At 37.1% G+C, this 14,173-nt stretch overlaps 1 protein-coding gene across 30 annotated transcripts in view; it reads right to left on the bottom strand.

Moving 5' to 3' along the window:
• Nucleotides 1–1,397: 1,397 nt before the first annotated feature.
• The window catches only part of ABI2 (abl interactor 2), a 63,394-nt gene continuing 50,618 nt past the window's right edge, over nt 1,398–14,173 (bottom strand). For 17 of the 30 annotated variants that reach the window (XM_049615092.1, XM_049615091.1, XM_049615100.1 and 14 more), the window contains 2 exons: nt 12,686–12,859; nt 3,768–4,250 (listed from right to left, as the gene is read on the bottom strand). In XM_049615092.1, coding sequence (XP_049471049.1) covers nt 4,075–4,250; nt 12,686–12,859 — 350 coding nt within the window. In that variant the 3' untranslated portion in view covers nt 3,768–4,074. The other 13 variants (XM_049615122.1, XM_049615120.1, XM_049615121.1 and 10 more) reach the window with 4 other exon arrangements.

Here is a 14,173-nt window from a genome sequence, read left to right on the forward strand (position 1 = left end):
AGAAGAAAGATGCATGGACACAAAGTATGAAAAACTGCTTTTCCATAGAATTCTGAAGTTGCAAAAGACATTGCCATTTTAATGTGAAAATAAGCTTTTTGTGTTTTTTACAAAAAACCTCAAGATATTTAGCAAGGATCATTTATACATAGCTAGGCCCTATTGTCAATTTTAAGAATTATGAAATTCTTAAGAAATAGGAACAAAGATCAGCATAAAGTAAACTTCAGATTATGAGCACAATGCCTCCATTTAAGAACTGTCTTATAAGGCTCTCTCAATAAGGCTTTTTGCTGTGCTCCTGCCAGTGTTGAAATAATAGAACCTATTTTTGCTACATAGTACTGAGTGTAGTAGAGGGTTAAAATGATTATTTTCACTAATTAAGGTTGCACTTAGTACACTCCTTTAAACAATTTGAATACTGATGGTATTTATCGAAACAGCATATCTTTTCAAGTATCTTCCTGAAGACATCAAGTAGAACTCAGTTTTTAAAGAAACATAGCACATTCAATTAAGACAGTTGTAGAAAGAGTACCAGGCGTTGAGTCAGGAACTCTACCACTGTTAACTAGCTGTTATCTGAAACGAAACGTCTAACCTCCTCAGTTAAAATGGATCCTCTAGCTCTAAAATTCTATGATCCTAAGTAAATCATGTGAGGGAAATCATCACCTTCACACCAGTCAGGAGTTTCTGGCCAAAGACGTTCAGAAGTGAACAGATGGGAAGTGATTCAGATCCCTTCTTTTTGAAGACTTGGCAGTCACCTGCCAATTCCTCCATCAAACCCTTTTCAGAGGGTAAGGTGGCCTTCAGAACATGTCATGCTCTCTCCACCAAGGAGAAAAGGTAATAAAAATAAAGGAACAGTTCTTAATGTAGAAAGGTACCTGCTAAAAGAAAATGAACACAAAAGGATAAAAGCAAACTACCATTTTGATGCCTCTCCAGCAGAAAAATCTTTTAAGTAATCATCAGTAATCAACATAAGACAGCTAAGGAGCACACCTGCATCGCAGACATCACTGTAAAGATGCACAAAACCTTCTCTCTAGCTGGGTAATAAACAGCAGCAGGAGGGGGAAAGAAAGGGAGGGATAAGAATGTCCCACCTAGTGACTTTTAGGAATACAGCAAAAGTAGCAGGCCCTTGCCAACGCTAAGATGGGAACAGCAGGTGCCCCTGAGGGAGATAGAAGGCAACTAGCCAAAAGAATGGAAAATACTGATCAAGACATTTCAAAAGACTCCTATTTACTCCCAATACAGGCTGAATCTCTCGGGGCTAGATTTTGGTTTTTAAATTTATTGCCCTGGTCATAAGGTCAACAAGAAAGTGTATTTTCATTAATTTCCCCATGGCCTTTTAAATAGTAGTACCAAAAGCAACGGGCGGGGGGTGAGGTGCTTAAGTCACTTTTTTTTTTTTAAATGGAAAAAAAAAGCACTTGAGGAGGAAAAAATTCCCCTCTCCCATTAGATTCCCTCTATCCTGTTAGAATGGTTGCTTACTAGTCAGATTTTAGACTTGGATCATCTTTGCCACAATATTATGTATCCTGTAAGATTTCTGTATTCATTTGGAATTCCTACTACCATCTTGTAGTTTATAAAAAGATAAATGGGGGAAACTTACGATAAATCAAGAAATACTACCTTCACAGACTATTAATAGCATGCAATCTATGAAATATTACATACATTAAAAGTCTCCAATTAGTGTAGGCCTGGCCTATCATCATTACATAGCATCCTTCCAAGACAATATAGAGAATTCAAAACTGTACAAAAATTTAAAATATGCCAAAAATCCAACAGGTTTTTTTAAAAACAATCACACAGATTAGTACTAAATAATAAAGAAAAAGCTGACCCATGGATCCCCCTCTGCTGCAGGTCTTCAGTATGAAGGACTTCATCAGTGTCTTCTGCACCCCACAATCCAGAAGGGGTCCAACAGGCACGCGGACTACCACCAACTGTTTTGCACAATTATCTTCTCTGCTTCTGTAGGTGTGAGCTGTGAGAACTATACTGGATTTCAAAATACCTCCTTGCCTTAAAAATCCACTAAGCTTTCTCAGCACAAAGCTATTTAAGTAAAAACTGGAACATCTAATTTCAAAACAGGTTTCCTAGTTATACACCAACACTAAGAAAAGTTTAATCTATCCAGGTCCATAATGAACCCGAAGGCTCAGACGACACTTCAGGGCCATTACTTTGAAGGAAAACAGGGAGTAAAGAATGTCAAGATGACCTAACAAAAGCATGGAGCAGAGGCAAGTTAATGAACACTAAATTCAAAGTGTTGAAGAAATCTAAAAGCAAACAGCTAACCTGCAGTGTGTGGGAGGAAAACTCCTACAACTTTAAAACGAAAAGTCTTGATAAGGGAACTCTATATCTGGGTCTCAGTTAAATGGGGATGAAGTTCTGTGCTCAGATTTGTAAGCAGAACATTAACTTTTGCTTATACCGAATTCCCTCACACACTAGCGCGCACTTGTTCATTTTTCAAATTTATCGACCTCTACTATCCTGTTAAAGGCCTTCACTTGAAGTAAATGCAGCTATTGCCTCTCCCCTCTCACCCAGCACCGGAAAATGACCTGGCAAAAGGCTCTTCTGGCCAAGTCCCTGGGACTGGGACAAACCCACAGCACTGTTAGGTCTGTGAGCTGGGTCATCGCCACAGCTTCCACCTGCTGAGCAGCAAGCCCTCCTGGACGTTTCCACTATTTTTTATACTGATTAAAGAAGATGAGTAAATCTACCTGCCTTACAAACTCCACTGCATTTGAAGCTATAATTTGTACAGACAGACAGAAATACTTGTTATTGTTTCTCTCAACATTACATTAATTTTTAGCAATGTAATTAGGTAAGTATTTGGCCTTACACCTCTTATCCCACGATTCTTAGTCTGAGGTACAAGGTTCAAATTCTCACCAACAGAAGCTACTAAAGCCAGTCACACAAAACTGGGAGAGTATTTCCCTTTCCTAGAATTGAGTAAACTACTCAGCAGCAGCTAACACTGGCCATTAACAACAGAGAGGACGGTATCAAGACTTTTGTTCCCAGTGACTGTTAAGAGACTTGAAAGTAGCTGCTATTTTCCAAAAAAGAATTTTTTCTAAATAGTGAAAGAAGTAAAGAAATAACTGGTCTGACCTCCAAGATTCTACTCCTGGAAAGAATGCCTAAGGCAAGGGTTTAGAATGCCTATTGAGCAGAATGTTTCTACAGTTCAATCTCTTCAGAACCTCAGGACCTCACATCTAGCTTCACGCGCCTACTTCAGTATACGATCCAGGCTACCACACTTCACACATCTGGGTACACAAGCCCTTAGTGGCAATGCAGTCTCATGCAGCAGCAGCACATTAAAATCAAGCCAGCGATTGTTAACCACCCTCAGAATGTTTGGGGACTCATTTCATCATCCTCAATCTACAAACTGAAAAACATGAAGGGATGCAAGTCAGCAGCGTTAACTCATCTGGTGCACTCAAAGTGCTGAGAGAATGCAGAATTTACAGTGTTAAGAGGAAATAAGCCATCGAAACAATTATAAAAATGGTTAAGTATGGTATTTAAATACTAGTTCACTTCTCCTCATACAAGTGGAAGAAAGTGTGGGGTGCGGGTACGGCGCGAGACCACAAGGCTGACCCTTTAGCACAGGCACTGAAGAGCATCCAATGCCACAGATTCTGCAGGAGGAGAAATCCCAAGGGTGTACAGTATTCCTGAGAAAAATCCCAGATTTTTTCTGAATCAGTCTTAACCTGATTTGTTTTACAGAGTTATGCTATTATACCTCTGATATATTTAGAAATGGTCACTTTATTTTAATCCAAACAGGTCAGCATAGTAATAATGGCAGAAAGACCCATTTGTTCAGATTCAGCTTGCTTTTTTAATACTGGGGAATAAACCAAAAAAACATAAGTAGTTTGTGTCATTTGTATCTTTCCTTCATTTCACTGGAGGGGAAGCCCCAGGGCCTTTTGATAATCTGGGAAGACCTGACTATTCAGGGAAGCATAGCCCTGCTGAGCTTTACTCAGAATAATGCATGATAGACTCAACATAATTCCCGGGAAAGAGCCCAGTCACTCCATTCATAACTCCCTCATACCAACCATCATCATTCTTCTTGATGACATAAATAATGGCTCCTTCCTGAAAGGACAGCTCATCTTCCTTGTCTTTTGTATAATCATAAATTGCCACAACTAGAGGGAAAAAAAAAATAGGATGTGAAAAGAATAATATTCCTAGAAAGACAAATAAATGAGTAATATCCATCCTTTCCCAACTTCTGCAGCACTTCAAACAGTAACTTTCTAAACACAGACTAAAAATTTGTTTCCTAATACCCAGTTTATATACAGTGGAATCCCATCTTGGAGAGGTTAGGTTCAAAACAGTATAAATGGCAAAAAAAAAAAAAAAGAAAAAGAAAAGAAAAAGAAAAAGAAAAAAAAAAATTACATTTAGTCAAACTTACCTTCAAGAGCCTATGGACAAATACCTCATTGAAGAAAGATGCACAATCCCAGAATCGGGAAAGATGGCTGCTACTTCAGTTGAGCTTGTATTGAAGCACCATATTGTGTAAATCTTTAAACATGAGAATTATACTAGTGCAGTGAGATGCACCATAAAAGCCAAGTGAGAAATTGGGAGAGAATAAGGGAATAGCAGATTTACTTCTCCTTTCTCAAACTCCCTAGAACTTATATTGGCATAAGGCAGCATGTGTTTTGAAAGAATATATATAGTAGATTCCCATTGTTCACACATATAATGTGTAGGAAATTCAGTAAGTTAGAGTTAAATTGGGATACCCTGTAACTTGCTCAACTCCATGTAAAGATTTATCTTTTTTATAAAAAGATCCTCTGCATCTTCATTTATACCACTCAGAACTCCAGTCTCCATCTGGCCATCATTCTGATAAGTATATACTGACTATTAGTTTTTCATACAACCTTAATCTTCACATACAAAAACAAAACTACAACAGGGACTTAGGATGTAATGCAACTTACCCTAGTTAATTTTTGTTTCTGGGCTGCTTTAGTAAAATTTAAATGGCTTTCTTAATCTCTGAATATTTGCCATTATAGTAATCTATTACAGATGCCAGAAAATGCTTTGGAGGACTCTAAGAGGAACCTAATTTTTTTTTTAAAGTTTATTTTTTTGAGAGAGAGAGAATGGCGAGCGGGGAGTGGCAGAAAGAGAGGGAGGGGCAGAAAGAGAGGGACTGCTCGGACTCATGCCTGAGTCACCCAGGCGCCCCAGTCTAGGAAGAATTTATAGTGTGGATTTCTCAAAATATAACCAAACACCTAAACACAAATGCAACAGAAGTTTAACTGAATGTAAGATATGTAGAGTACTTAGTACTTCATCAACCTAGGTTTTGTTAGTTTTTTGTTTTTGTTTTTTGTGGTTTTTTTGAGTTGATAACATTCTTGATGCTTCTGGAAATGCAAACCCACTGCAAGTAATTAGCAGGAGAATATCCCCCAAGTCCTGTTAATTCTACCTCCTATGTCTCTCAAATCCAAATACTTTTCTCCATCATGACAGTCACTGCCCTACTTAGGGCAGCAGTCTTTAAAAATACACATATCACTGGGGTGCCTGGGTGGCTCAGTCAGTTAAGCAACCAACTTCAGCTCAGGTCATGATCTCGTGGTTTGTGAGTTTGAGCCCCGTGTCAGGCTCTGCGCTGACAGTTCAGAGCCTGGAGCCCATTTTGGATTCTGTGTCTTCCTCTCTCTCTCTGCCCCTCCCTTGCTCGTGCTCTGTCCCTCTTTCCTTCAAAAATAAACATTAAACACACACACACACACACACACAAACACACATATCACTGGCTGTACCTGAAGATTTTCTAAACAGTATGAGTGACAAATAATTTTATAGAGACACTTTCTAGATTCTCAAAACATACTGCTTCCTTACACCTGAAGCTAATATAATACTGTATGTCAACTATACTAGAATTTAAAAAAAAACTGCTTCCTAAAACTGATCTGCTAGAAATGATACCTTCAACCAGACATCAGTCATAAAAATTCTCATTTCCTATTTATCTTTCTCCTACTTCACAGAAGTGCAGTTGTGGACCACCTTAAAGTACAAAACAGCTCTGGGTACCAAAAGGACAATTCAAGAATCTGGTGTGGTATTAAAAAGGAATTACTCCACTGATTAACCCAACCTGCTTGCAAGTTGTTCCCCTTCCTTTGCTTTTAACAAAATTTAAAAAATACTGTACTGGAGTTATCAGCTGACACATGATCACAAACATAATTTTTAAAGACAGAACATTATTTGATTTTTGGTACATAAACTCTGAAAGAGTTTAAAAAATGAGTGACAGTGCCACATAAAAATACTTCCATTTGCATCTACTTATTTATGTAAACAAGATTTTCAGCACCACTGCCTCGCCCTAATCTGTTGCTTAGGGAGGTATAAATTCCTGGTTTTCTTATCTCAGATTATCTTTTTTTTCAAAAAAGTTAAAATATAACTTTCATGGGAAGTTATTAATCTGCTTAAAAATCTTACACAATTTCCCTCCACCATTACATTGTTTTAAAACAAAAAAAATGCAAACACCTCAGGCTGGTGGTATTTCAAGGCTTCCCACCGCTAATTACAACATACTTCTCTTTCTACACTCCTACCCCACCCTCTCCATGCCACCCACCCATGTTGCATGTGACACTACTCACCATATCCCAAACCACCTTGCCCTTTCACTCAAGAGGATTCCCTCTGCCTGGATGGCCCTTTCTATCTTTCTTCTTTGCCTGAGACACACCACAAAGCCATGTTCTCTGAGCAGCCTTCTGGAATCCCCAGATAGAATTAATGGCACTATTCACTTTTTGACAATTGTTAATGGAGCATCCGTGCTAATTTCTAGAGATACAAAGATGAACAAGACAAGGGACTGTCATAGTCTTGTGAGGACAGAAATATTATCTGATAAATTACCATACACTGTTTATACTTCTAACAAGAAGTTACAAGAACACAAGAACAGATGGCTTGTTGGAAGGAAGGAATAGAAAATAGGACACTGACAAACAGGTTGAAGTTTGCCAGGAAGAATTTAACACTATTAAATAGTATAGCTAAGACTCAGTCCCAGGTTTGAGATCAAGCTAAGGACAGTGGTTAAGAATGTAGGCTCTCGGAGCACCTGGTGGCTCAGTCGGTTGGGTGTCAAACTCTTATTTTTTTTTTAAGTTCATTTATTTAGAAAGTGTGAGCAGGGGAGGGGCAGAGAGAGAGGGAGAATCCAAAGCAGGTTCCACACTGTCAGTGCAGAGCCCCGATGTGGGGCTTGAACTCACAAAACTGTGGGATCATGACCTACGCCAAAATCAAGAGCCAGATGCTCAACCAACTAAGCTACCTAGGCACTCCTGATTTCTGACTCTTTGATTTTGGCTGAGGTCATGCTCAGCATGGAGCCTGCTTAAGATTTTCCTTCTGCCCTTCTCCCCCGCTCTCTCTCTCTAAAATCAATGAATGAATGAATGAATGAATGAATGAGGGCTCTAGGTTTATACCACCTAGTTCAAATCCCAGCTCTAGCACTTACAAATTTACAGAACATACTTAACTTTCCTAAGCTTCTTTTTACTCAAATGTATAATGGGAATTACAATAGTGCTAACACCCCAAAACAACGTAATATTGTCATATTAAATGAAACAATGCACATACAATATGTAGCCTAGGACCTTGTTTATAAGTAACCATTATCTATATAAATGTTAGCTTCTTTTATTATCATTTATAGCTATTATGATATACTGTCTTTTCTGAAACACTAACATTTTCTGTTATATAAATAATTTTTGAACCTCAATTTCCTAGTTTGCAAAATGGGAAGATTAACTGCCTTACTAATGTAATAAGTCTTGCATTATGTCAGGCACATAATAAATACATGAAAATATCTGTTCTTAGGGCATCTGGGTGCCTCAGTCAAAGTTTGACTCTTGATTTCAGCTCAGGTCATGATTTCCTGAGGGTCGTGGGATTGAGCCCCGTTTTGAGCTCTGTGCTGAGAGAGGGGGAGCCTGCCTGGGATTCTGTCTCCCTCTCTCTGCCCATTCCCTGCTTGCACACATGCACATGCTCTCTCTCTCTCTAAAAATAAATAAATAAACCTTAAAAAAAATAAAGAAAACATCTGTTCTTTACCCAAGTTAAATCAAGATACTTACATATACACATTATCTCCATTTGGCAGGTAAGGGCAGTAATCAAGGGTTAAGATAAACCACCTCCTATGACAGTGGTTCTCGACCCTGGAAGAACTCTAAAAAATTCTGATGCCTGGGTTCTGTGCCCATGGATTCTGATTTCATAGGTCTGGAGGTGCAGACATATTAAATGCTGCCTAGATGACTCTAAAATGCTGGCAGGGTTGAGAACCAGGCCCTAAGGTCTAAGACAACAAAATGAGTCATTAGACAGTAGCCTTAACATTGATACACAAACAAAAAAAAGCAACCACAAGCTAAGCTCTTTAGAAAGAGTAAGAAAGAGCTTAACTGATTTTCATGTTTTAAAAGATCTGAAATTATCAGCTAAATCAAACTTTGAAAAATATCTTTGGGAACAATTCAGGCATATTCTTTTAAACTTTAAAGGGTTACCTGGACTGAAAACAACTAATTTTCCTCTCTTAAAATTTCTCCAGAGTTTTACACGTTCACCGAGGAGTACATTTTTAGAAAGCAAAATCTTTCATTGGCCGTTCTCAAGGAATAACTGAGCTGGTTTTTCAGAGCTGAAAACTGTCATCCCTTCACTAGGACAGTGTTAAAATTAGGTAGGGAGTTTGTAAAATGTCAATGCCCAAAGCCACACCCTAGTGTAGTGCCTTGGGCTCATTTGTTTTTCTTAAAAACAGCTTTATTAAGGTTTAATTCAGACACAAAATACAACAAATAAGTTTTGCCAAATATATGCACTTGTATATATGACAAATATATAACCACCACCACAATCATATAGAACATGCCCATCACCCCAAGGTTTCCTTTTGCTCCTATGTAATTTTCCTCACCATGGAAACTACTGATCCAGATTTCATTTAAATGGAATCATGAAGTATGAGTCTTTAGTGTCTAAATTCTCTCATTAGTATAATTGTGTGAAATCCATCCATATTGTTGCTTGTATCAGTAAGTCTGTTTCTTTTCATTGCTGAACAGTATTCCACTGAATGGATGGATATCTCACAAGTAGTTTATCCATTCACTAGTTGAAAGATATATGGGTTGTTTCTAGGTTTTAGCTATTATGAATAAAGCAGTTATGAACATCTGAGTTCAAGTCTGTGTGTGAACATAGATCTTCACTCTTAAGTAACTAGGAAGGAACTGACAGACCAGCTTGCAGGTGTATGTCTAACTTCATAAACCGCCAACTGTTTCTCAAAGTAGCTGAAACATGCTGCACTCTTACTAGCAGTGCTTAAGAGCTACAGTTTCACCACACTTTCTCCAACACTTGGTATTGCCAGTGTTTCTAACTGCAGCCATTGTAGAGGGTGTGTAGTGGTATTTAGTTTGGTTCACTGTAGCTTTAATTTGCATTTCCCTAGTGACTAATAATGTTAAGCATCTTCTCATGTGCTTATTTGCAATTCATGGACCTAACTGGTGAAGTGTGTTCAAATTTTTTTTTCTCAAGTTGTCTGCCTCCTTACTGAGTAATTTAGCGAAAATTCTTCCTAATCTACGCTTGCCTTGTCATTTTCTTTACAGTGTCTTTGAAGAAGAAAAGTTTAATGAAATTCAGTCTGTCAATTTTTTCTTTTAAGCTTCATGTTTTTATATACTCTATATATTTTTTTTTCCTAATCCCAGGACACAAAGATTTTCTCCTGTATTTTTCTCCAGAAGTTGTATAGTTTAGGTTTTACATTAGGTCTATAATACATTTCAAGTGAATTTTTGTGTAAAGTAAGGGTAGAAAGTACATGAACATTAGCTTTGTACCTTTACTTTACCATACATAAAATTTTTCCTGGATTTATTCCTAACTTTTAGGTAGGGCAAATCTGATTACTGTTGCTCTACCTTGGCCAGCAGTGGAAGTCTGCTATTTGTTATTGTAAGCTCCACAGGTGATGGATATTCAACTGTTAGAGCATATTTGTTGAAAACACTATCCTTTTCCACCGAATTACCTTGGCACCTTTGTCAAACAATATATGTGGATCTATATTCTATTGATTTATATTTCTATACTTAACATCAGCACCACACTGTCCTGAATACTATAGCCTTAGTTTAAATCTTCCAACATTAGTCTTAAAAAAAAAACAACAGTTTTGATTCTACTAGATCTCTTGCATTTCTATGTAACTATCAGAATCCCCTTGTCAATTTCCCTAAGAATGGCTGGTGGAATTTTTATTGGAATTGCATTAAATTTCCAGCTCAATTTGGGGAAAGCCAGTCTTTAAACAATAATGATCAAAGAGCATAATGTAGCTCTCAATTTATTTAAGGCCCTTATTAATTTCTTTTCATGTTTTATAGTTTTCATTATATAGGTCTTACATATATTTTATTAAAGTTATCCTTAAGTATTTCATATTTTTGATGTTACTACAAAAGGTACAGTTTTGTAAATCTCAATCTCCAAGTATGTGTTGCTAGTATATAAAAATCCAATTAATTTTTCACATTGACTTTGTAGCCTATAATCTTGCTAATAAGCTTGCCTTTTAGTTATAGCAGCTTTTTTTGTAGATTGGCTTGGGGATTTTCTACATATAAGATCATATCTGCAAATGAAGATTATTTCATACTGTCCCACATATCTGTTGCTCTGTTTTTGGTTTTTCTCCATGTCTCATTTTGGATAGTTTCTATTGTCATATCATCAAAGTTGCTGATTTTTTCTTCTGAAGTACCTCAGATACTGTGATTTTTCATCTCTAAGAAATTCTATATGGGTTTCTCTCTTTTTGTAAAGATATTCTACTTCTATCTCATGTTTTTGTTTTCTTTTACTTTCCTGGACATATGTGGCGTTTGTAATATTTTTTGTAATAGCTATATAACATCCTTTGTTAATTCCTCCAGCTCAGTCATTTTAGGTTTGTTTCTACTGACTGACTTTTTAGTTACGACTTACATTTTCCCGCCCCCCCCCTTTTTTTTTTAACATATTTTGTAATTTTTGATTGGATGCTGACACTGTGAATCTTACTTTTTGGTGCACTGGATTTTTTTGCTTTTTTGAACAATGTTGGATTTTGTTCTGGAGATCAATTAAGTTACCTGAAGTCAGTTGGATTGCTTTCAAGGTCTGCATTCAAGCATTTATTGGGGCAATCCACAGCAACCTTTAGTCTAGGGCTAATTTGGACCCATCACCAAGAGGACAGAGTTTTGAGGCCTCTTCTCTATGCCTTGTGTATTACATGGTCTATTCTGGCTGGTTCAGGAGCATGAACTGTTCCCAAGCTTGTTATTTTGAATGATTTTTTTGCATACTTCTTTTTGGTTGTTCTTTCTCCAATCTCGGGTAGTTTCTTCACACACATGCACAGATCAATATTCAATCCCAAAATCTTAAGGGGATCCTTCTGCAGATCTCCGGGGCTCTGTCCTCTGCTTTGTGTAACTACTTTTTCTCTGTGGCCTCCTAAGACTCTGATCTCTATCTTGTCTATGCAGTGAGATCTCCAGGTTCTGTATGGGTTCCACCTCCTTGCACTATGACCCAGAAACTTCCCCAAGTAAAGCAAGCTAGGACAATCAAAGGTTTACCTTGCTTGAGTTCCTTCTCATAGTCTACCAATGCCTATTATCCAATGTCTGAAAATCATTATTTTTTATCTTTTTTTTTTCTGGATTCATTCTTGTTTTAGGAGGGTAGGTAAATCTGATTACTGTTGCTTTATCTTGGCCAAATTGGAAGTCCATTATTTGTTAATGTCAGCTCCCTAGGTGATTCTAATGTGGTCAGTTTTTAAAACCAGTGAGTCAGTAGCTTTGATTTCCTTAACAGAAAATTTCAAGATAGCACACATTTTTTCTGAGCTAATAAGTCTTGGTGAGATTTGGAAGTCTGTGTCCCAGAAGTGTCATGTCACTATTACCTAATATGTTTAGAGGAACTTTTTAGTAAAAGAAATGCCAAATACTACTTTGCAAAGAAACTAAGAAATCATTATTGTTTGGAAAAAAGTTTCATATGGAGATGCTTAAACTAAAATATCTGATAGAAGATACCACAAAAGAGTGCTTCAAAGCATGGGGGTAGGAATAACGAATAATTTAGAAAAACTATCCTCTTCCTGAGGCATTCCACTAAAGCCCTATTTTTTAAATTTTTGTCTTACTGAAGAAACCACTCATAAAAAAGCATGTTCAGTAAGAACAATAAATAAACAATATAAAATCAAATAGTCACAGAATTTTACTAGTGTGACTTTCAAAAATCATGAGCCTTGTAAACTAAATTAATAAGAACGTTGCACAGATTATTACAAGCAAAACTTTACCTATCAGTAGAAAGTAAGATTCTCTTCAGTACCAGTAAATTCCATTTCTATGTAGAGGTTTCTTCCCATCCCTCTAGATATCCCTCTGAAACTTACCCTTTTCCAAGTAAGACCTTGGAGCCCACGGTGGGTCTTCTTCAGCATAAGGATCACTATACTCGACCACAGCTGCTTCTTCCTCTTCATAATCTTCTGGAGGAGGAGGTGGAGGGGGGGATTCATCAAAGACTGGTTCTTCCACAGGTGGTGGTGGAGGTGGTGTATCTGAAACTAAGAATGTATCAGGCTGATAACAAAACTACATGTTATGTGAAGTTCAATATTTCCTATCCAAGCTTCTACGTACATGGTATATAAATCTAGACTTGAAAATAATGCTCTTTCAAAAAATGAGTAAGGGAAGGCTCTCCACCAACTATAATGTTTCAAATCTCCAAGCACGACTTTCTCCTCTCTTTGGGTCAGGGCTGATGGGTGTTAAAGTTTAGCTAAAACAATTATTATTAGAGCCTCCTGGAACCTATTTATACTAATACATCAACCTCTTTTTCAAAGAAAGAAAGAAATACAATATAGTTTGGCTTTACATTATATCCAATGAGTGGTGGTTATCAGAAATATTACTAATTTGGACATTTATAACCATATTTAATTTATAATAAATTAGAATGCACCAGTGAATAATCAAATATTGTAATCTACATTTCTCTCAATTTTTTAATAGCATTTTACCACATTTAATGGAATGGAAATCACAAGACTGGATAACTTCATCCATGAAGATGCTTGTGTTTGCTATTTTTTATATATAGAAAGAATTTTAACAATTCAGACTAATATAGGATCCAGAATTTCTTTAAGCTAAATACCCAAGAGTGATTTAAAAATCTCTCCTTGTAGAGATCTGCTTCCACTGCTCAGGTATCGGCATATAATAACATCTAAAAGATTATCTCCAAACTCTGGGAACTCAAAGCTTTCAAAATACTTGGTACATAAATAAGCACAGCTCAGCAAAAACTGAGTAAAGCTGCATTTATCAGCTATGCAATTTTATGTATTAATTTTTATTATGAGGTATTAGTACTGTTTCTGTGAAATCCTCTAAGCAATCTTGTTTATTTTCTATCTTTCATATAAGCCTACTGATTCAATCAAATGGATTTGAGAAGACTGCTGATGTCTGGTGAGGATAAGCCACATCATTAGCCACAGGATAATGATAATATCATTATCATATTCTGTCCTATTCCAATATTCTTCCACCTGCTGCCACTCTACCTCCCAACCTATCTGCTTTATGCACTTCAAAACTTTCCTCATTAAAAGTAATTCTTGGGGGTGCCTGAGCAGCTCAGTCAGTTAAGGGTTCTACTCTTGATTATGACTCAAGTCATCTCACAGTTCATGAATTTAAGCCCCATGCTGGGCTCCACACTGATGGTGCAGAGCCTGCTTGGGATTCTCTCTCCTTTCTCTCTGCCCCTCCTGCACTTGCACACTCTCTCTCAGGAATAAACTTTAAAAATCCTTAGAGTTTAAAAAAAAGAAAAAAGTAATTCTTTAGGGGGGGCGCCAGGGTGG

This window comes from Panthera uncia, assembly GCF_023721935.1.
Source record: "Panthera uncia isolate 11264 chromosome C1 unlocalized genomic scaffold, Puncia_PCG_1.0 HiC_scaffold_3, whole genome shotgun sequence".
NCBI lineage: Eukaryota > Metazoa > Chordata > Mammalia > Carnivora > Felidae > Panthera > Panthera uncia.